At 39.7% G+C, this 24201-nt stretch overlaps 1 protein-coding gene across 2 annotated transcripts in view; it reads right to left on the bottom strand.

The window, feature by feature from the left end:
• The window catches only part of PDE4B (phosphodiesterase 4B), a 216344-nt gene that overhangs the window by 166137 nt on the left and 26006 nt on the right, over window positions 1–24201 (bottom strand). Inside the window, exons 2-3 of one of the 2 annotated variants that reach the window (XM_040610287.1) lie at window positions 23496–23606; window positions 21017–21252 (exon numbers count right to left, since the gene is read on the bottom strand). In XM_040610287.1, coding sequence (XP_040466221.1) covers window positions 21017–21252; window positions 23496–23537 — 278 coding nt within the window. In that variant the 5' untranslated portion in view covers window positions 23538–23606. Of the gene's footprint in view, window positions 1–2328; window positions 2716–21016; window positions 21253–23495; window positions 23607–24201 lie in introns of those variants that run through there. The other variant, XM_040610288.1, reaches the window with a different exon arrangement.

Genomic DNA, 24201 nt, shown 5'->3' with positions numbered 1-24201 from the left:
TAATAACATTAGCAACAATGACAAAGGTGGTGAAAGATGATCCTTTACCACGCCACTAGCCCCCAAACTGAGGGAATTTACTGTTTATGAGGCTATGAAAGATATAAATTATATGATATCCAACAGCATGAATCAATTTCCTTGCTTACTATTACTGTGTAGTTGATATTTCTTGTACATTTACTCCTGAAGTAATTCCTTTGCTACCCAGATACTAACTTCCAGCTCAACATAGAAGAGCACCTTACGTAAGTGGCATTTTTGCTTAGCACAGGTGATGATGTTTTCATGCCCTGCATAACAAATTTACAACTAATAAGCAAATTCAGTTACATAGCTGAATGTACACTGTCTGCAACACACATACAACATCTGTACAGACATTCTAATGAAATGTTCTATCACACTCAATTTAAATTCCCTCCTGTTTTATGACATGCTAGAGCAAACTGAAAATATGTCTGTGTTTGCTATATGTTTTGACTGCGTTAAATATGTACTCACAAGCAAGCATTCTTGAACCCTTTCTTTCTAAGGGTGATTTTCTTCATTTCTACAATAGCTTACATCTTATCTAAGGCTAAAACACTTACGTGCAGTTCATAACCACCTGATACTAAGAACTTAAAAAAATTAAGAGTATGGGAACCTTCTATCTTTCCGTTAAAAAATCAACCTAGAGTAATCCCACCTCCTTTATAACCTGATTGTTAGTTACATCTATATGTGTGTATGTGTGTGTGCATATATATATAAAATTTCTTTTCACCAACAATGCAGATAACCCTGACCACATTCTGCTCTACTAATTCCCAGCAGTACCGTCTTTCCATAGCACACATTTCTTGAATTACACTAGTGGGGGTAAGATGAGCAGTAACCCACTGCTTCAATGCTGAGAAATATGACAGATGTTCGAGGGAATTAATGTGTATAAACCGAAAGACTATTGACTACAATCAATTAAAATGCTAGAGGAAGCTAAAGAACATACTGAAACCACTACAGCATGTAACCAGTTTGGGTGGCTGTTATTACTGCTTGGATTAAATTTAAAAAAAAAAAAGGGGGGAGGGGGGCAGAAAGCCTGCTTGATTTTAGAATTCTAATTTTAATTTAATGCTGCTACACCTCAAATGCATTTCAAACTATTTAAAAAAATATTTACAAGTCAATTATCTCAGTTCAACTCAGTAAAATTCCCTGGTATGAAAGTTTACAGTTTTTCCTCTTATTTTTCTTACTGTTTAACAGCACATAACTACTGTCAGAGCTACTAATCCACTCTAAGCAATTAGTAATTCACTTCAGAAGTAAATACAGCTTTGAAATATTTTGGCATTACTCAAATTAACCACTTTAATATAATGTTCTATTTTTAAAAACAGCAGACAAGGATGGGTATTTCAGATACCCCAAAACAACTGGCCCATATAGATACAAACGGGACAGCCTCATCCTCTCTCCTCTGATTTAGTCTGTGGAATAGGAAACTAATGGGATACAGCTCTGCATTAGCAGGGTTTAAAAATATTTATGTTACTTAAAGTTTTCTGGTTTAATTCCCACAGTCAACTAGTGCATATTTATAAAGACTTTTGGAATTTAAAAGGTGGATTGTACAAGACCCATACAGAGTAAATTTAGAAAATGAACCAAAAAATATTCTTATAGATTTTCCTGAATTATGTATTTTGATTACTGTTTACAGCATGGTTTAGCCAGGATAACTGACAGTCAGAGGCATCTCACAATCAACTGTAATGGCATGCAAATTGACTATTTGGGGTTCGTAATTTGAAGGGAGGGAAAAGATGACTCTTAACTGGAGTTTCCTTGGAAAAAAATGGCTGAAAGAAGATAATTTGTAGCTAGCAAAAACTGTTTAAAAGCTCTCACAGGGAAGTTGAAGCCCTTTCCAGCATTTAACTCCAGGAGTACCCTGCCCAAATCACCCAGTCTGCGCCGTACTGTCATCTGCAGGCAGAGCTGACAGAAGCAAAGAAAAAAACATGTCTCAAAGGTTTTGAAATGAATTCATGTGCTCTACCTACGACAACGTAATGCCTGGGAAAGTTAGCGGCTGCTGCCTTTGTTCGACAGAGATTAACCATGGCACAGATGAATAATGGGCTGGATTTATTCTAGAGAACAGAAGCTGAATGACAATTGTCAAGGCACTGCATTATACATACTTTGGCTGTCTTCTGCTCTATTCATTTAACACTTGCAGAGTGTACCGTGAATGAATCTCAGCTCATTTTTCCCTGTTAAACCCACAGCCACACAATGTTTTGTAAACCCACACTGATACCCAGCAGATCTTACCATGTATGTGCCACCGTAAAGCGACGACGCTGGCGGATGCTTTTATTCACAAGCAACTTTCTGAAAAAGCATGGAGAGTTCCTCGGTGAACTGCGAGGAGAAATTTTTGGAGACGTAGGTCTGTTCCCAGGCAGCTTGGGAAGCTCGAGCTCTAAATGCATTTGTTCTTTGAAAGTCCTTATGTAAATCTCTGACTCTGGAGTAGCAAGTTCCCTAGAAGAATCTTTTGCTGTCATAGCTTAGACGTTATATGAGCTCTCACCATTCAGAAAACGTAAGAAAAACACATCACGCAGGCATCGCCGCAGATCAAAAATGCTGATAAATCGGCAGAGCTTACCCTGCTCATTCACAAGGCTGGGCTCCAAATGGAAAGGCTGCCTGAAGCAACAGCAGCATAAATTGAAGGACGATAAGCCAGGGCTGTCAGAAAACCCTTTATCAGTCCAGCTCTCCCTCTGAAAATGCGCCAAAGTGTTTCTGTGTCAGCAGCCTCTGTGTGGATGCAGCTTGCCTGCCAGCTACCCACCGACGCGCGCCGGAGCCATTCAGCCCCGCACACCAGCTCATGAAAAATTCATAACAGCCAGCTCCCGATCAATCCCTTTCCTATAGCATTTTGGCTTCACATACCGAACAGAAAAACACTGGATTTTTCAGTGTGCACTAATAAAACCAAGGAATCCCCTAGCCTGTCACAAGCCAAGTAACTCGATTCATTCAGGCCCAGTATGTTTAAGAAAAAGGTCTTCATTCAGAATTAGTTTTACCCATACTGCAGTAGCTCCACCCATGACATGCTTATTGGCTCAATATTATTTTGACAACTGGATTCTGTTCAGCTACGTATTGTGTGATGAGCGTGTCACATTCTCATGAAATTTTAACGAGCTGTCTAACACCATGACATTGTTCCTGGGCACCTCCGAGCACACCCCGGGCACACCTGGAGAGACCCCTGGGGTGGCAGCAGCGCTGGCTCTGATAGAGACGTGCGCAAGGCTCAGGGTGGGCCAGGAAGAAAAGGTTTAGTGGGGGGGAAGGCAAGCAATAATATTCTGCAAGAACAAAGCCTGCAAGAATGCATGTTCCACAGACGAAGCTGAAAGCCTGCCGAAGCAGCATGCTTTGCTGTCCTGGGATCTGCGTATGGTCAAAGGGCAGAATCACTGCCAGATACTGCACAGCCCCAACACAGCAAGCACCACTGGAGAAGCTAGCACAGGGAGAGAAAACAGGGGGAAACACCAAAGGATGGGGAGCCTGGCATTTCCCTGCAAAGACAATGCAAATTAATTCAAATTAATTCAGCAATATATGTATTTAGAAACACAAATCCCAAGGTTTTTTTTTCTGGACATAAACACCATGAAACCAACACTTGCAAGGCTAAAAAAAAACCAAAAAACATCCCAGCATGAAAGTTGAAGACAAGATTCGATGCTCATAATAAGGGCATAATACTACAGGGAGTGGCAGAGCATTTTTTTAACTGGTCAAAAGTAGGTGACCTTAAATGTAAAAACAATAGTTCTTTTTAAAGGAGGAGGAGACAGGAAAGAGTATACCCAGCCAGCCCAGGGTGAGAGTGCGCTGATCTGCATACAAGACGTTGATTGCACAGTATAGGCATCAATTACACAACAAATCCCCACCAGTTCTTATTCATTCCAGTTCTTTTCACTCATATATCCCAAAACACTTTACAAAAACATTAGCATGCCTTCCTCAGCTTCAAGCAAAAGGCTTGCTATAGACAGCTTCCCTATAGCAGAGACTACAGACGAGTTACCAAGCATTCTGCCTAACCTGCCACTATGATAATCATCATTCACATTTATTTAAAAACAAAAAAAAACGCCACCCAAAGCACAAAACCCCCAATCAAGCAACAAAAAACTCTGCCTGAGCCAACCTAAGGACACTGGAAATGCAGTGTTATTTAAAACCAAGAGGCTCACACAGTAGCAGAACAGGAACATTTAATGCTTTAGGAATTATGACGTGTTAGGCTGTGATATGTTACTCTACGTCTCGACTGTACTGACAGCCAGTGAAAGACAAAGGGAAGCTTGGAAGCTATGCTGAATGATAAACAAAATCCACACAAATGCTTAGAATCTGGAATTCCAAACAGAAAAAAATTAACTTTCTAACTCACCAGGAAGCAAAATGGGATATTGGAGAGGTTTTGTGAGAATACATCCGATATTAGAGAAAGAATATTTCCACGTCTTTTCAGAAAGCTATTAAAATGGCAAGGAGAATAAAGGGAAACTCACCTTTTAAAAGCACTCTATAATAAAATATGCTGTGCAATGGCATGCTCCTCGTACTATGTACTTTCCTTACCTGAATTCAGAGATGTTAGAAGCAGTGTCCATTAAGGGAGCGGTTCTCGTTATTTGGACATTCATAAATTAGTAACGAGATGCCAGCCCCACAGCCTGCAGAAGGTACTGTGGGAAGATGTGCAAAGGCTGTTGATGGAGCAAAGAAATGTAAAACAAATTAAGCTAACGCAATGAGAAAAGGAGACTGAGGGGTAAGCAAGCCTCCACTCTCCCTTGTGAAAGCATAAAGAATGAAAAGACAAAGTGCCACCCACTGCTTTGGGTAGCCAGAATGCTACCTGCTTCTCCAAGATGAGGTCGAGGACAGTAGTTGCTTGGTACTCAGAGTATTTTGAAGGCTGACCATTAACACAGGATATTTCTTTTGTTAAGTATCTTCCAGATCTTGGAGGCAACGGGAGCTAACTGTTACCTGAAAAAGGCTGTAGAACAGTTCTCTTTCTGTTTCAGCTACCTTCACGATTCATGCTGCCAAATTCTGACACTGCACACACAGAGGACCATGCAGTCAATGTCTATATAGTTTCTACTGATTTGTAGCACTGGAATTCTGTCAAGACATGCTGCTTTACTCTAGGATAAGCCAAGAAGAGGTGAGAACAAGAACATCTCAAGAGACTTGAGCTAACTGGCATGAAAGCTTGCTTATCAGAATAACCTTGGCAATAATTCTGAAAAATGAATTTTGCTATACTTGTGAGGTTACCATCAGCAACAGAAAACGATGGTAGACAGAGCACCTAGGGTACCAGAACACTTGGAGAGGCTACCAGATACAAGTCCCAGTTTACTGAAGCTCCCCTAATATACCAGCAAAAACAGTCAACAGGCATCTCGTTTCCTGAACTTCTGTAATGTCCCAGTAACACAGTGTAAAGCAACAATTTATCTATCAATACAGATTATTCTGTGCAATAGGATCAGTAGTCCTTAAGTAACAAGTAATTTCAGCTCTTCAGAAATGGGGCCAGTAATACAAAGGCAGAGTTGAGAGGGGGAAAGAATGATTAAGGAAAAGGGCCTGGTAGTACTGGCAGGAAAATGAAACTGCTTGGAAGAACAAGAACAATTAAGGAAATTTTCAAAAGTTTGAGTATACTTGGGTGAGTTTTCATACAAGCTTCCTAGCTCACCAAAGTGTCTAGGATTGCTGAAGGTTTTAAAATATTTTAATACTTTTAATAGAATAACTGATATAAGTGGTAAACATTTTCAAGCATGCAATTCCTCATCAAAGGCCGATCTTCACTGTGTTGAAAGCAACTGCTAAGCAACAAGAACACATATTTTTCTTTACAGTAGCACTATTATTTACCTGTTTCTAAGTCATAATTGGCAGGATAAATTAAAATGCCAGGGAAGAGGCAACTGTGAAACATCTTACATGCTTCAGTAGGAAAGGAAGAGTGGTTAGTTGCCTTTTCACAGCACTCGGTCAGTGGCAGAGTAATTGGATAATTCTTCCATACAGCACACTCTCCACAAGCTTATTTAGATAAAAAAAATTTGGAAACTGCCCTCTGTTACTTAGTTGTTGTTCCACCCATACACATATTAGCAAGGCATCCCAAAAAGATAATGCTAACCTGACAGCAAATTAATTAGAAAAATTATTTCAAGGGATCACGGTTTGCAGGTACTACTTTCACTTATTTCTCAAAGAAAGGAAACCTAAGGGAAACATATTTTTCATCAAGTACAGAGTCTTCTTTTCAGAAGTCCTGGCTTTTAATATTCTGTCTTTAAAAGCAAAAATAAAGATCTCCTTCAAACAACATGAAAGTTAAGACTACTACATGTGCCAATCACTATAAAACATAAAACACAGACACACACACCGCCCACATATTTTTAATTGTTGTTCAAGCAATTTGCTGTCTAAATGCACACATGTAACGTGCTCCTGAAGCAATGAAGAGTCTGTTCCTTTGTACTAGTTAACCCTGGCAGGATTTTGATGGTCCCTCACACATATATAGCAGTGTTTGCTCGGTTTAAGTCAGGCGTCTGTGCAAACACGGGATTGTAAAGGTCACTTGGGAGAAATGGCTCTCTCTAGAACCTTTATTAATAGTTGAGGATGCACAAGGGAAGGACTTAATCTGACTCTCAGAAGCCAGTTTCTTTCTTTTAGACTACAATTTGAACATATTTGATGTAAAAATGCCTATTGGGCCGGCAACATTACGCAATCTCCCAGCACTGTTGCTACTTAATATCTGGATTTCAGCCAAGCACACAGGGTAGAAGATGGGTTGGGAGAATCTACGAAAGGCTTCCAGGAGAGAAACTCTAGAAGCCAATTAGTGCTATTAGAGAGAGATAAAAGGGCAATGTGATCCTGAGTAGGAGACAGTGAAATCTCTGTCCCCCTCCAACAGATCAGCTAAATCATATTTCCATTATAAAAGAAAAGGGTTGATCAGAGCAGGTGATCATGCAGGAAACTAGAAATTGGAATTAGAATTGGGTCATTGAAGCGAGTGATGAGTTCAGAGGAAGAGAGCAGTTGAGGAACGCCTGTTTTTGTGAAAGGATTGAACAAGGTTCTGAGGAAAAGGAGAAAAATAAACCAAGGTAAGGGAGAAAAAAAAGCTATAAATTTATAATTTTCTTTAGGACTAAACCAATAAAGACACATGAATAGAGAAAGCAGAGGAAAAAAGGAGGTAGAAGAGAGAGTCAAGAATATGAGTATAGTCACTTATACTGGAAAAGAACTCAGTTAAAAAGGCTCCAGTAGAGGAGGGAATAAAGTTGCAATGGAAATGTCACAGGTCCGACATGGATGCGATCTTCAGTTCGATGCCTAAGGTAGAAGATGTAATTTCCGAGATAAGCCAGCGCTGGGAATAAATAAGTACAACCCAGGCAATGGGAGACAGGCAAAGATGCAAGGGGGAGGTAAGCGAAGCAAACAAGAGGGAATGTCTAGTGCAAGACAAAAAAAAAAAAATACATCAACAAACTGGAACTAAGGAAAGGTAAGTGGCCAGGAAAACAGGTGCCAAAGAACAGTGCTTCAGTGAAAATGGAAGTCGCTGTGGATCAAAAAGCAAGGATAGGAAACGACAGCCAAGGCTTTAATCAGAGCAATGGCTGGTAAGAAAGACGTGGGAAGGAGACACTGATGTGAAAAGAAGAGCTGGATGCAACATTGCTAAAACCTGGAAAAGATTCCAAGAAAATGAAAAAACAGCTGTACAGCCAGTGTTATATACATAAGGATGTGTTTGTGGTGGAGAATTTAAATCTTTTCAGTGATGGAGTTAGTTCTCTAGACACAACAGCTGCTGGGAAAAGGGAAAATAAAGGTGAGAGTATAAGCTGAAGAGACTGTTACAAGAGGAAGTGATAAAATGTGTACTTCATGCCTTCTTGATTTCCTTTCTGTTACAACCAAGAGGCACACTATGTCCACCCCACCAGTGAGTGCTACTGGTTATATTTTAGGCAGAATTAGGGTTAGTTAATTCCACCCCATCCTAATCCCAATTTTACTTTTAGTTCCCTTAGAGTAGTAACAAGTCTTATAGCCTCTACTTAAACATATACCTACGAACCATCATACCAAATTCTGATGCTTCAAAATAGTTATTTAGCCTGAATAATAAGAATTCACCATTCTAATTTGAGATGCATTTGATCAGCCACATCTTCCTACAATGCAGTAAACAAGAGCCACAACACAGCACAGTGATCAAACTTCCAAACCAAGCAATACAAACCTAGGGCTTAACGGTAACGTAAATGCAACAGCAAAGAAACACTATCTGGAAGCTGTGAAGAGGTGCTAATGTAGGAAATGTCTTCCACCCTCCCTTAATAATGTCTTCTTTAATAGAAGACTAAGCAAAGCCCAAAGCAGAAAAGTCTCTTTGGCTCAGAAGTGGGAGGCTTTTTGGTGTTCAGTTTGTACCTTTTTAAGTGTGTGTGTTTGGGGGGGGGGGGGGGGAAGCCCGCCTTTGCTCAATTGCAATGCCTGCTGTCTCACAAGCTACAGCTTCTAGAAGATGGCTCCATGACAGAAATCTCTAAATGACATGTTCAACAATTCTTCTTATACTTTCCTGCAAGTCTCCAGAATTGAGATGCTGAATGAGAAGCAGAAATACATCATTATTACTGGTTTAAATGACAAATTTCCCATATTTAAGAGGCAAAAAAATAGAAGCAACAGTTAACTGCAATTTATATTACCATTGGAAGATAAGTTTTTTCTATATTTAATATTTTAAAATTATATAGTTTGTATCTCCATTCCCACAGATTTAGGGGCCTCTGAAATTTTCTGATTGAACAGGCCTTTAAAGCGATGTTTTGGAGCACTATGAGCGGTCACAGAAGACAGAACCACAGTACCTAGCAACCCTTTGGTTTGCAGTGTAAGAGCTGAGCCAACTGCAGAAGAAAGCAGCAACCGGGAAGGTCTGCATTTTAGAGAGTCAGGACACCAGCACAGAGAAATTACCCACATCTATCAGCTCAGCAAAGGTTGAACAGGACCCACCCTATACCAAAGGTGACCTTTTGAGCTCTTCCTGTTCCATTAGCATCCAGTTGCTTTTGACAGGGCTATTTCTCATTCAATAAGCAGCTAACACATTAGGTTTTGGTTTAGCACCCAGCAGTTGCAGGCTCTGTGTACGATTTCATAAGTTTTAAGGTCTTTAAAGCATCTAACACTGTCAAGAACATCCAGAATACTTTTCAGATTAGTCACAAATAAATGAGCTCCATCGTTAATAAAGATACCTTGAGAGACTTGAGTGGCTCATCTGTTCACACTGAATTAGTAGTCTACGTCAACCACATCATTGTACTGTTTGAGTAGTGCACTACAAGGTGTCCTCTGTCACAGAGAAATTATTTGCATTCAGAACATGGATGAAAAAGTTAGTAGTAACGGTAACCTGACACCTTTCACCTGTCATTTAGTCCTAAACTTGATTTGGTACATTTTCTTCCATAGTAAATCGCACCATAGAAAGAGACACACACAATTTATCTGAGTTCCGTGCACTTTTCAGTGTTTAAACAAAAAAAGTACACTTTCTTATCATGCTACAATGCCATTTTTTTCTTATCTCCCAGTAAATACATACGAGGAAATATTATTTATACATAAATATATATAAAAATATATATCACATACTATAAGCCCTCAGAGCATGACATAAGATACCTTATTGATAATGGTAATTTCCTTAGCAACTTTGATTGTGTTTGATTGAGAGTATTTCTCGGAGAGTATTTAAATGCCTTCTGTATTATCCATAGTGAGTAATCACATATGTTGGACCCATCTGTATTACTTGTGATTATTTTCTCATTTCAGAGCTATAGATTAATATTTTACCTATTAATTCAATAAGCCAACTCATTCTTCACAAGCAGAGACCTTGGGGGTAACTCCAGGGAAAAGAGAAGCCAAGGCAAAACAGTCTTAGAATTTCACGCACCCTTTACACCCAATGTGATGAGACCAGGCTTTATGCTGCTGCAGAGATGTATGAAGGAATCTCTAAAAAGGGATTTGCCTGGACAGGCTAGCTCGCCTCTCACCAGGCTGTTGTTTTATTCACTCCACAGGGTGTTATCTGACTGTGATTAGCGTTAGCTGCACCTGTCTCTGCCACGAATTTGCCTGTGACTAAGCACCTCATCTTGCATGAGTCACCAGCATTCGAAAGCCAGGATCAGGTCTTTGCTCAGCACCACGCAGAGAAGCCTCTGCGCCCAGGTCTAGGTGCCGCTGCAGGTGCCTCCGCGCCCACGTCCAGAGGCAGCTACGGGCACCGCAGCTACTGGCCAGTATCACCCACAGTACTTCAGTCACCGGTAACCTCCTTTTTTAATATGAAATGCAGACAAACATGAGTATCTGTAATTTCCATGTAACTAGAATGATAATGACACAATGACAAATATGAAAAAAACCCAATATTGCTCTTTTCAGAGGAATGTTCTTATTGATAACAGATAATACTGTGTAACCAATTCAGGCACCCACTTTGTCAGGTTATTTGTGCCTCCTGTCATACAAAACATACATGCAAGATATTTTAATTACTTTGTGTTTCAGATCATCTACACCTTATCAGCTCTTACAAATTAAACAGTATCTGGCCTACATGTGCGTTTATTCATGGTTATTTTTCCTTAAAAAATTTTCCTTAAAAAAACCCAAACCAACACAAACAGGTAAACCTCACTACATTTACTGTTCAACAGCATGGTTGTAACCTCCAGCTTTGCCAAGTGCCTCATGTTTTGGTGCTGAGAAAAAATAGAACATGCATTGTGCGCAACTGTCAGAATTCACACACAGCTTTGTCCGTTACAGCTTAATTAAAGGAATACATTCACAGCCAAAAACCTAGAGATCAGTGCACTGCCAGTGCCAATAAGAACAAGGTTGAAGAGAGGAGGTGGCTGTGGCCTGTCCAAGTATATAAGTCGTCTCCCATTTTTCTTGGTGGAAAGAGAGTGTCCAGAGACAGGTAATGAGCCTCCTGAAGGAGCAGACATGGTAAGAACCTGCAGAACGTGACTGAGGCTGGTAGCAGACTGTTAAGTAATCTGATTTAATAGCCTGGTTACAAGTATTTAGAAACATGATCTATAAGCGGACTTTGCTGAATTTTGGCGGGGAGATGAATGCATGGTATGTGGAATCAAACTCCAAGCATTGAAACTTCCCAGACATACAGCATCCAGGATGGGGGCTGCTGGAGGAGGTCATCTGTTAAATGGCCATGGCGCAATGCTGGAAAGGAGATTGACCTCGCAGCCCTACAGCAACCTAGAGCAGGTAACAACACACTCCTCTTTTCTGCTCTGTAATCCATTTCAAATATGTTGTACCCCATGGCTTCCGCTCTAGTGTAAAGACATGAGAGGCCATATGACAGTGTGCAGGCCACGTGTCACAGCTAAACTGATACACAGGCCAGGATTTACTCTTTCTCTTACACTGTATTCCAGAGCTCCAGCGATAGGTCAAGGCGTTGCTGAAAAACCACGTAGGCACATGCCACACATAGCGCTGGTCACCATGCGGCAGGGACATGGCTGCCCACTGCCAGCAAGCACACACGGGAAGAAAACTGGGGGGGACTGGGAAACACAGACCCTTTTGATGCACATGACATTTGCTTTTATTCCGTTGTGGGTTTTAGAGGTACACGGGCCTTCACAGTAAAACGGCTTCTGTGCTTGCACAGGAGCACAAACCAGACCACCATGGTGTAATACTGAACAAAATGGTAACTAATGCCAAGGATCAGCTGAACCAGAAGGTAGCTCTCCAGGTAACAAAGCAAACTGGGTTTGATCTTTCCTTTCAGATGACGTTATCAATAGACAAAATTTTGAAGATAAAAGAAAGTTGTGTCAAACTCTTCTCTGATTCAGCTTTTATATCAACTGTATTTCCATAATCTCCATTTATTTTATATTCTTGGGAAGATGAAGGTTGAACATAATACTTCAGAAGCTCCATTGTCTTTTGCTAATTAACAATGACTCATTTCTTTCCATTCTAGATACATTTCAAGATGTCTTATTTAATTCTGCATTGAGGTATATAATTATAATTGAATCATTAAAAGCCTTTTTTGTGTGCCTACAGCTACCTCTGTTTTGAATGACTAGTATCTCCAGGCAAACCTGGCAGCACCAAACTTCAGGATCATCTTCAATAAAATTACTGGGCTCACCTTGCAATTCATACAAAAAGGGGATGCTATCATTTTAAGCACATAAGCAGACTAAAATCCAACAAATCAAATAAATGCAAACTAAGGAAAAGATTATGTTACACCAACAAAATACAAATTGTGTACAAAAATACTTTATAAAATAATGACAATTTAAATTCAAAACTTATGACTAATCCAACGTTATGTTTCTTCTTAAAATTCCTCTACACCAACTACACCACAGATAAATCATACTTCTTCTATTTAGGCCTTGCAGAAAACATAAAAATAAAAAAAAATATGCCAAATGAGAAGATCCAAGAGCTTCAAAAACTGACAGCAAGAGACAATGTCTAAATATAGGCAGTCAAAACACTTATCTGTATATTTTTAGCTGAGAAAATAACTTCAGTGATAACTCAGAGATAGCACGAATTATCTCTGCAGCAGTTGGGTTTTTTTTAGATAGGTTTGCCTTTGTACTATGCATAAAACAAGCAGTGACCCCTGTATATTTAGGTTGCCCACCGTTTTTTCCTATTCTGAAGGATTCTTGTGATTTGTTTTTATAAAGAGATCTACAGGATTTGTTGCGTAATGTCAGATGAGGACGGGTGTCCACTAGTGACCCCCCACAAACCAGCCTTTTTGTAGCAGAGCCAGGGAAGCAGGCTAAGTGTGAGTGCCAACAGCCTCACTGCTTAGTTACGTTTCTTTGACTGATCCTCTGCTCTACATAGTTCTTGGGTCACTAAGAACCACCATCCTCACAACCAGGTAGGTGAGGATGGGATATCCTCTGGTGGAAACATCTTACAAAGGGAGAAAATAACAAAATTTTAGAGAAGGCACTTCTCTAAATTACCTCGCTTACTTACATTTATTTTTCCACATCTTTGTGAGGTGTTAAAAAGAAGCTGGGGTGGGGAGCAACGATGACAACAAATTCAAGGCATGTCCTCTTCCCATACCAGACAAGCAGCTCTTACTTCTCACCTTGGTGAGCTCAAACAGATTCAAGCCTTAGTGAACAACTTTATGTAATTTTTATGATCTACCTGCAGACAACATACGAACTATCTCGCAACAAACATTTTCAGCTTTTCAAAAACTATCTTGAGGCGTCCCTAGCAGTCCAAGCTCCTACCAGTGTTCAGCACCAGGAACAAGCCATCTCTAAAATGTACCAGATAATATCTCTACCTACTGAAGAACAAATACAAGCACTGAGCAGATGAAATCCCTTAGGACTGTTTCCACATCTAACATTCTTCAATGCTCTCTATGTCTTTCATATTGTTAGGAAACTTAGGACAAATCACAGTCAGTCTGATTTTCAAACCTAAGCTATCATATACATTTTCCAGAAACAGCACAATGTAATTAAAAACTATTTTCCCTATAGAATATATGAGATGTTATGACAAATACAGTTGACCTCCTTTTTCAAGGAAAGTAAACGCCCCACAGAAATGTGGTATAGGCTTCTGAAATACAGGAAGCATGTTCAATCAGAATAATTGATCCTGCTTTATTACAACAAAAAAAATTATGTGATTTATAGGAATAATAAACATTTTGGACTAGATGATTCTAGAGGCTCCTTCCAACTTCAACCATTCTGTGATTTAAGAAATTTTAAATATAGGTATAAAAATAAAACACATGTTTTTAAGGTTTGGGGTTTTTTCTCCTAGGTTTTTATTTTTCACATCATACAGGAAGCCAGCTCATCTATTTTTTTCTAGTCCAAGCTTGTAGCATATTTCTTCAGCTCTTACCTAGCTGAATTTGAAATGATCTAAGAAATAAGACTTCAACCTATTTCACAGGGCATTATCCCGTAGTCTGAAAAAACATTTAAAAAAACACAAGAAAAAAGCCCCACACTTCTCCAAAACAGCATTACTCCTTCTGAACTTCTGGTTTTCATCTCACTGTTCCTGCTTAAGCTTCCTATTACCCTAAATATTTCCTTTCATTCCATGGGATTTACAGATTTCAAGCATGTAAAGCACCGACTGGGCATATGACCTTCTGCTTAGTTTACTAGCCTGAATACGGTTTTATTATCCTTTTTAATCCTCCATGCAAATCTCCATCCCCTTTATCATTCTAACTTTCCACGTCTATCCCTCAATTAATTGCAACCAGCCTAACAGCTTCACAGCGGCTACGAGCCGGCCTGAGCTGAAGTCAGCATTTCTACTGAAGGTTTGATCTCAGATTCAGTTGCTCGAAAACTAATACTGATTTTTCTTTTTTGCTTTGTTTTTAACGTTGCATCTAATTTACTGCCCACGATCACCATCTGGAGAACAACGCGCAGTACTACAAGCATAGATTTGACACTACATACACGCATCAGCCCTCACTGCGCACGCAGACTTCAGAATGCACTCGCACAACCTTCACTGCACACCTGAACTTCAGGAAGATTTTCAGATGGACATGGGAAAAAGGCTCAATCCCTTCATATTTTCTGTTTAGATTGTGACCACCAACCCGCACAATAAAATTGTTTCAGAAGAAAGCAAGTTATAGACCTGGTCACTGACAAATGGCTAGCAACAACACAACATGCTCACAGGCACACAAAACACTAATCTGCTGATTAATTACGTATGCTGTAAAAAAAAAAAATATCTGAAAAAGTAAAGACAGACTAATGGTTAATGTTTTTACTAAGTGGCAACAATGTGACTCAAGTAGCAACCAGCTCTGTTAGCAGACAACTTCCTTCGAACCCAGTGAGTTCTCATTTCGCTTTTGCAGAAGAGCAAGGTAGCTTTTGCACTGGACAATTAGTGACACACATATTTTGATTTAGCATTTAATACTGTAGTCCTAATATTTAATTAATCTCTATGCCCTGAAAAAGTGCACTCCTGATTATATTTAGATATTAACCATAGCAATTCTTAAGACCTTCATTTCCTTACGCATTTGGACTCAACATAAAACTTGGTTTTGTATCAACGTTGAAACTTCATGCAAAACTGTCAGTATATCCCCACAGATCCGAGTCAAATGTGTAGAAATGGTGTAAATAAAAAGCTAGCTGTCAAACCTAACACAGGAGCTGGTAAGCATCAAAAAATAAGGTAAGAGAACTGTTTTGGAGGCTCTAAGTGTAGCTACAAATGTATACTTCACACCCTCGTTCTTCCCTCTTGCCCACATTTATCAGCACAAAGCTTCAGTTACAAAATATGGAGCAGGATTGGCAGAAAGCATTTTAACAACTTTCATGAAAATATGGACAAAATTTGTGCAAAAGCAGCTTATAAGGCTTCCACATTCAGATTGCCACTTGAAGATCTATATCCTACATACTTCTTCCCTTGCATGATTCATGAAAGCTATTTCGTATGTGTACTGCTTTGCCATTTTCACACAAAATATTATTACATTGCAGCTGGCTTAGAATTATTGCTTTGGAGTCAGCTTGCCCATTTTTTTCTTTGCTGGTTATAGATCTTGTCAGACCAGCATTGGTCTCAAGAAAACAAAGTTCTAATAAAGAAATGAAAACAAACAATTCTGGAGCAGCTTTATTTTTTAGGTTCCTATGTATCTGAAGTTAAAAAAATTATGTAAGTCATGGTTCACCCTCTCACAGTTCTTACTTTTGTATTATCACTGGAAGTTAAATTTAAGGTGATTTCTGAAAAAACGTGGCAGAAAAGCTACTTAAAGAAGGAATAGGCTTGTTTTCCTCTACCCCTTCCAAATAATACGTTCTACATTTGAACTGTTACTCTTTTCTTCAAACCACAGTTATGCAATCCCAGGAACAGCTAAATTTCCAGTCAGTGCATTCTTAGCACACAGTCTGTAGCACAGCACTGATGTTGAATTCTGTACTATCTCAGTGATGATCAAACCATGAAAAATATTTTTAAAAGAAAACAAAGCACTGAAGCTGTCTTACTGTAATCTGACTATATTCTCCATTGATAGGTAAGGTTTTCCAAAGAGCTTGGCAACATACGGAGCTGTACAAGCTGCATGGGTAGCACTGGGAAGCATTGTATTTCACAGGTGCAGCATCCCCTAAATTGGTCCAGGAAGAACCACAGATATATTATTACACAAACTCTCCTCTAGGGTTTCGGTTCAAAAATCTCATTTGATAATTTAGATACTTGCCATTTGGTATGTTGTTCAATACAGAGCACAAACAGTGAAATGCTTTGGAGCAATGGAGATCAGTGAGCCTAAATAAACCATCCAGAAGAAAGCAAAACAGCGTTCCAGCACAAGAACAATAAAAATATAAATGAGCATATAGCAGACATTTGGTGCTAACAGGAAAAGGAAGAACTGGAAAAATGGCTCGGCAGAATGCACACCCCAAATACACGCTGTCAGAGTTCCTCCAGGGATTTAATCAAGTTAACAGGAGAAAAGAGAAATAACCCCAGCAGATGTAGAGCTTTTGCCCCTCACAGTTCAGAGCAAACCCCTGATGATCAGGTTCTGACTTAGCCCTGCCTCTCCAGAAACTTCATCACTGTTTTTCTGGTTAAGATGATAAATTTCTACAAAGACTACAATGCCTTGCACAAATAGGAAACAAAACCTCAAACTGAAGTGACTTCTTTGTTCAGTATGAAATATGCATGGAAAGCCTCACTTCCACCCTACCTGTCCTAATAAAAGAGACAGTGTCCCTTATAGAAGTTTCATATGTGTTTCTGAATATACGTTAAGCATAACAGTGTAATGAGGAGCTTGGGTATCAGCATGGGAAGTTAACTGTCATCACAGTATCACTAGGAAGCTCTTTAACAATCTTACAGCCATTACAAAAAAAAAAAAAAAAAGATGATAGCTACTATGCACACTAGACAAATGAAATAAAGACATTATTTCTAGAAATAATTTTTCATGTCAGAATAATGAGATGTTTCACATCTGTCTTTGGGGTTTCATATGCACAGAAATAGATTACAGAAAGCTTGGCTAAACCTACACATTTCTGAACGAGTCCTACTGATCTCTTGTGAAAAGCATCTCCAAGCTACAGCTCTGCAAACCCTCAGGAATAAAACCACCACGTACTAAGTGACTGTTAAACAATTTCTATTGGGCACATAAGAGTTACGTTGATTTACCTTATAGAATACCTAAATCTAGACCTTACATTGTTTATGCATTTTAGCTGTATGGACCCCAAATGTCTTATACCAAGGCCATTCACATTTCAGTGAAGAGCATCTTTTTGCATGATTCACTAACTCTACCACCGTAACACTGCCAATGAATTTGACCTTGTACAACCCGTAGCAAGACTGTCTACCTTTGGGAACATACAGAGGTCAGGAAACCTCTGCATCCTCAAGGTAAACTCAGGGAACAAATTTAGTGAACAATTTCCATGGTCCGGAGACAGGTGTCTAAAGCAGTGCAATCTGAATATTTGGTGCTGCATTAATGTGGTAGATTTGTGGACTAAAAAAGATACACGCCACGCTTCGAAGGAACAGCACGCTGCCATTACCTTCCACTGAAATGTTGGGAAACACAAGAGAACTGGCAGAAGACAAATCAGGACAGGTTCTGACCAGACATACTGAGGCTTTTTTCTGAGACAGTCATGCAGCAGAACAGGTTGCCCAAAGAAGATCTGATGTCTCCATCCTTGGAGGTTTTCAAGATCAAAGCACATAAACCCCACTGCACAACCACGTCTGAGCTCACAGCTGATCTCACATCAAACAAGGTTTGGACTAGAAACCTCCCAAGGTCCTTTCCAGCCTGAATTATCCTATAATCCTATGAAACTAAGAGCTGGATACCCTTTTCACAAGGAGTATCCTCTTTCCTGACCCAGTCTGAGATTTACACTGTTTAATGGCATTAGGCTCACCAACAGGTAAAGCCTTTCCCCCTGCCCCGATTGCTTAAAACACGTGAATTTTCTGCCAGTGGCCTCAGCATTTTTAGTAAAGCTCCAAGGAAAGATAAAGTGGCGTGATAAAGAAAACCCAGACATATTCAAAGAATGGTCTTACTGGTCAGGCCAATGGTACATCTAGCCCATCATCTTGTCTCCCACAAGATATTAAAAGCACAGAACAGAAAGGAACAGAAAGCAAACATATATACTTCCCCTCAAATATTTCCCCAGTTCTAAACAACTTGCAGTTCAGAAGCTGAACAAGAGATGGAGTTTATGTATTCAGAAGGAAACCACAACAGATTGCTCCCCCAAGGATCTGTTAAGCTTTCCCTTAAGCCTGCTCAAACTCCTAGCATCTACGGTCTCCCCTACACCATGAAGTTCCACAGCATAGCTATAAACTGCATGAAGAACCACCTCCTTGCACTTGCTTCATGCCTGCCAATTTATTTGATGGCCCCTTTTTCTTATATTAGACGGGACAATAAGCAATAGACCAACTACTTCTTCTCTTCATACCACTTATAATATCTTGGTTTTGTCCCTTTGCTCAGCTGTGTCTTTTCTGTGCTGAAGAGTTCAGGCCTCCTTGGTCAATCCCAGTGCAGCAGCTGCTCCGTATATTTGATCATTTTAGAAACCTTTAACTCTTTTTAGTTCTGCTATACCCTTTTTTGAGAGGAAGGACCAGACCTGTACACTATATTCAACATGAGACCAAGTAATGGGTTCCCACCATGGCATCCTGATGTTCTGTTTTATCCACTATTCTTTTCCTTCAAATCTTTAACAATTAATTCGATTTTTTTTGACCATTAATAAGCACTGAACTCACAACTCTATTGGACTTCTATCCTATACCCAGCACCTTGCTCCTGCATAGTAGTATTGTTTTGCAGCTACAATTCTTTCACACTCAGATATATCACATTGTATTTATCTACACTGAAATTTTCCTATCACTTTATTGCCCACTCACCGAGTCTCTTAATGCTCATATCATTCCAAAGCTGTTTCATCACAATGGCACATGCTGGGCTTACACAAATATAACCCGCATCTGGGGTATACTTCATACAGAACTGAACCACAATATACAAGCCCAAACAGCCTGGGGACCAGATTCGGCTTACACTGCTACTACACAAAAAAACCCTCGACCATGACTGCACCCCCGGGAGCGTGGTCAGGCCTCAAGTAACTGCAGATTTGTAGGTAAGGAACTGCCTGGCATGGGGTAGAGACCAGTGCTAACCTCATCAAAAGCACTTGATGACTAGAACTTGAAGAGAAAATGGGAAAGATTACACCATTTTTCTGCCCGGCTGTAAGAGCAGTCAATCTAACTGGTGCCCAAGTCAGAAAGGTGAGGGGGATGCAAAGATGCCTGTGTGAAGACGTGTTCGAACTGCATTCTGCATTGCGGTCACACAAACCAGCAACTCCCAACTTGCTACATGGATGTAAACAGATATGATAGTGTCAAGCAAGCCAGAGAAGTCGGAAGCTATCTGCTCACTTACAAGAGATTAACAGCAGTAGAGAAAGAGCAGTAACCTGAGTATCAGTTCTAAGTATTTTCTCTTTGTGGGCATACTGTTCAAGAAAATACATTTTGTGCGGCACAACAGCATACATAGAGTGTGCTGTAATGGAAGAGAGGAGCAGCAATGCCCCCTTGTGTTACAAGGGAAAGTAATGATAAATCCATTGCAATTCCTTGCATTTTCCCAAATCGTGTATGAAGGTGTACTCAAAGACCAGAACTAACTCATTCTTAAAAGCACACCTTATGCATAGGCTCCTAATTGTCCTGCAGTCAAGATTACGAACTGCTGCAGGTATGCAAATAGGAGCACTCGTAAAATGCTTATAAAGGTAACCCAATCCTTTTACTGTCAAAATTCACAATCCATCTGAAATTAGGTAACTCATTTTGTTAAATTTATCCACAGCAATTAAATGCAAAAATGGAACAAAAGCTCCTGCTAATTCCTCTTTTATTTCTGTATCTCATCTATTCAAGTGCATAGTTCAAAAATCCTATTTTCAACAGGAAAACTGTTTTTGAAGGATTCTAACAAATTTAGGATATCCTCTGAAATTGTTCAAATGCAAACTGAAATGCCACCTCTGAAGAGTGCTGAGCTTAACAGAAGCTAAAAGCAGAATCAAACTTGGAAATGATGAACATGTCTTGCAGCCAACAAATGAAATAGAGTGGAGCATTTAAAAATTAGAATCTAAACGACACTTGAATTCCGAAGTTGAGCATACAAGGTTTAAGGTTGCATGGCAATGCCATTTCAAGATTCATATGGCAAGCTGGACATCTAATGTTATTTTGCCATTAAAACCTAAAAATTGCTATTCCATTAAAGCCTAAAACCCCCAAAACCTAAAAATTGCTATTCCAACACATGAACACTTGGGGCTTTGTCTTCTCCTCCTCCTTCATGAAGATGCACAAAAAAAGTGAATAGAAGAGGTTTTAACAGAAGTAGAATTTAAAAAAAAAAGGCAATTATTTTGTAAACTTACATCCATGGTAACGGATCAAGATCAAAAATACTGATTAAGATATTCAAGACAACTATCTAGTAACTTTAAACAGGAAAAAACAAAACAAAACAAAACAACTTTAACCAAAACCACAAAACAAACAAACCCAAACACTAAAAACCCCAACTGTGTGAGATTCATAAACAAGGGAAACAACCTACCAGTCTTGGTAAGTGGTGATTGCTATACTTGGAGGTGTCAACAAAGGCAGAGTTGTTGGTCTGCAGACAATGTCTCTGTCAGGGGTCCTTGCTTTTTCTGTTTGTCGTTGGGATAGCGGTGGTAACTGCAAATTGCCAGAACAGCATCTTCTTCCTCTCCAGAGGTCTATGCCCAGAGCATGGGTAGAAGTACTGTAGGACTTACTCAGCCCACACTCCAGGTAATCCAGAGCATTCTGCAAAAACAGAAAAGCCACTGAAGTTCTGCAAACAAATATTTTCCTCCATGAGGATGAAACACATTCAATTGTTCTACAGCCATAGCTACTCACAAAAAATAATATGACGAAATCTTGGCAGAGTCCGACTGCGCTGCATTGTTATCAAATTATGAATGAACTTGCAAATTCACTCATAACTTGTCTAAGCTAAATTCAACAGCTAATTCTAACTAAACATTTCAACAATGTATGTCACTTTGGCAATATGTTAAGCTTTTAGTATTTCAAACTTTCTCAGAGAACATTCCACTCTATATCCACCTAAAGATCATTCCTCTCCACAGCACAAACACATTGGTTTGCCACTTTTTGTTTTGATGAATCACCAGGCAGAGAAAGGTGCCAAGAAAACTGGACTTAAGACACATCCTGAATCATCCAAGAGCAACTCAGTGAGAAGAACTCCCAGCTAATCTGCACTATGTATGGCATTGCTAGTAGAAACAGTCTCAAAAAAAGGTTTTGATCAGTTAAAGCAGTTTTTCTTCTAGTTTCTAGTGATTTTTATTTAAAAACATCACCATGACCACAGAACTGGCTGTCAGTCTTCTCAAACCCAAGCCAGAAGTTCTCTCACAGAAGAACAGCACTGCAAAAGGGTTATCCGTTTTGGTCTTACTCAGAGAATTTAGCTAGTCAAATATAGTTGTCCGATATAAATCAGAATATTTCTGTATTGTGTGTGATGAGCTACCAGTAGAAGCTGGAGGTTTATTATAATCAGCATGTATATCTATGGCAACCCCTCTACATTTTTCTTCTTCTGCTTGCTCCTGAATTTTGATCTCCACCTTGCTCTCTCCACCCTTCACAGACCTTTCCAAACCCACTTTACAGCCTCCCCAAATCCCCTGGTTCACTTTCCCTACAAACTGCTACCACTGTGCTCTCCCAGCCAGCACCGAGTAACTTTTTTTTTTTTAAAAAAAAAAGTGGTTTAATTTTTCATAATAATTTATTACATCCTTCATGAACAACTGCAAAGTAGCATGACTCCTCCACTGCCTCATAGTTTCTAATGGAAAGTATGTTCTCCATTGTCCTGAGGGCATTAAACAACTCTGTGGTACTGCCTGCTCTCTTACCCTCAGCAAGGAATCTCAACACAGCAAGGAAAGACAAAACTGACAGGAGAAAGCATACTACTAGTTTCCTCAGCTTTCCCTGCTTGTTTGCTCACCCCGCAACCATGTGAAGGATCCAGACAGGAAACAACATGGCCCACAGCTCCTCTACTCCTTGTACATAGCCTGAAGTGCTACGAGGCATGCTGGTGCAGATTCATGACGTTACTAAGGCATCAACATCATAATGACCTAGATAGAAGTTTAACGTATTTGGCACGCTGTGTTTCCAAAAATATGCTAGAGATCTTCAGTGATCCAAACCCTACTCTTTCACAGCACAAAATCAGGTCAAAAATACTCCTAAGGAAGCCCAGAAAGGAAAGCCTGCCTTCTGTATCAGCAAGGCCTGAGCAGACAAGCATCGTGCTCAGGCAAACTGACTAGGAAGCAGTACAACGTGTGGTCCAAGAGTATAAAAGGAACACTTATGGAAGGAGTGCTATAGGATATGCTATCAGGTTCCACTCCTCCACTGTATTTTCATATACATTCCATGTGATTTTCCATTTTTGGTGAGCCTCAGCTGTGACAAACAAGACAAATAAGGCTGTGGTTATCATGCCATCATTACAAACTGATACATTTCTCCAGAGAATGGGAACTGGAGTTTAATTAATAGGGTATTATGATGATGATTAGCAAGCGTAGTAATGGAATAACATACACATCATCACATTAGGTGTTCAGCAAGTACACTGGGGAGAGATGCTGAAACATTTGTAAGTACAGAAGTACAGCATATGCACAAAGATGGGATCCAGAAGAGAGCTTCCATAAGGTACACAAACACTGCCTGCTGCCTGCCAGCGTTACACTGACCAAAGACCTGTGAGGTACATGCTCCGCACAAGACTCCTTTAAATGTCTCATGGTGTCAGGGCTGGCTTATTTGTTTTCAAATGTGCTGGGCTTATCTTCTGCCTATTATATGAGCTGCAAACAATTCTAAGGAAACCAACGAGTAACCAAAGCAAAGTCAGCTGACACTTACAAAATAAGACAAAACTATCTTTTTATCTCATTTGCATAAAGTACTGTGAAAAATAAAACATGCCTTTAGAAGCAACTTACGTCATCCGCAGTTACTGTCATGACACTTCTGCTTTTCTTCATTATCGAGATTAAAGCGCACCGCGTTATAAAATCAAACGTTGCTAAATCAAATTTCTTCAGAGAGGCAACCTGAAAGAAAAAGTTGTATTTTTGAATAAAACACTGGTTTTGATAACAAACTGTGGAGCTAACTGCTAACATCACAGCTGATTTATAATTTACTGCCCATTTTCATAAAACACTTGGCAGCAGATGCTGGTGCAAGTGTAGCTCTCTATTAGTGAAAGGTCAATTACAATATTTAGTAAAATCATGTTAAAAGTAACAAGTATTCAAAACACTGTGCAATCTAAGCAAGCTTTGGAACATGTCTAGTAATACGGGATCAAAGCTAACAGGTTCTACTTGCAGAGAATTTTTCTTTAAATGAGCCCTTTTCAGAGATACAGTATAGAAAGTCTCCAAGAATGGCTTGAGCTGGGTCTCAGAGAAGAAAAGGAATTGCGCTTGTATGTGATTCTAAGATTTAATCATAACTCACAAACATTATTTATTCTTGCGCTGGCACACACACACCACTTCAGACACTAAATCACAGCCTTCTGTAGAGGGTGACACTGCAGCCACTTTGAACTATGCAAGAGTGCTAAGGGGAACAAAACACAGCCGAGCAGCTGAAGCAGCAGGGGAAAACAGCACATGGGAACAGCCCCCCTCGGACTGT

Source organism: Falco naumanni, chromosome 11 (genome assembly GCF_017639655.2).
Source record: "Falco naumanni isolate bFalNau1 chromosome 11, bFalNau1.pat, whole genome shotgun sequence".
NCBI classification, from domain to species: Eukaryota; Metazoa; Chordata; class Aves; order Falconiformes; family Falconidae; genus Falco; species Falco naumanni.
Note: the sequence above shows the minus strand (reverse complement) of the source record. Positions and strands in the feature narration are given on the sequence as shown.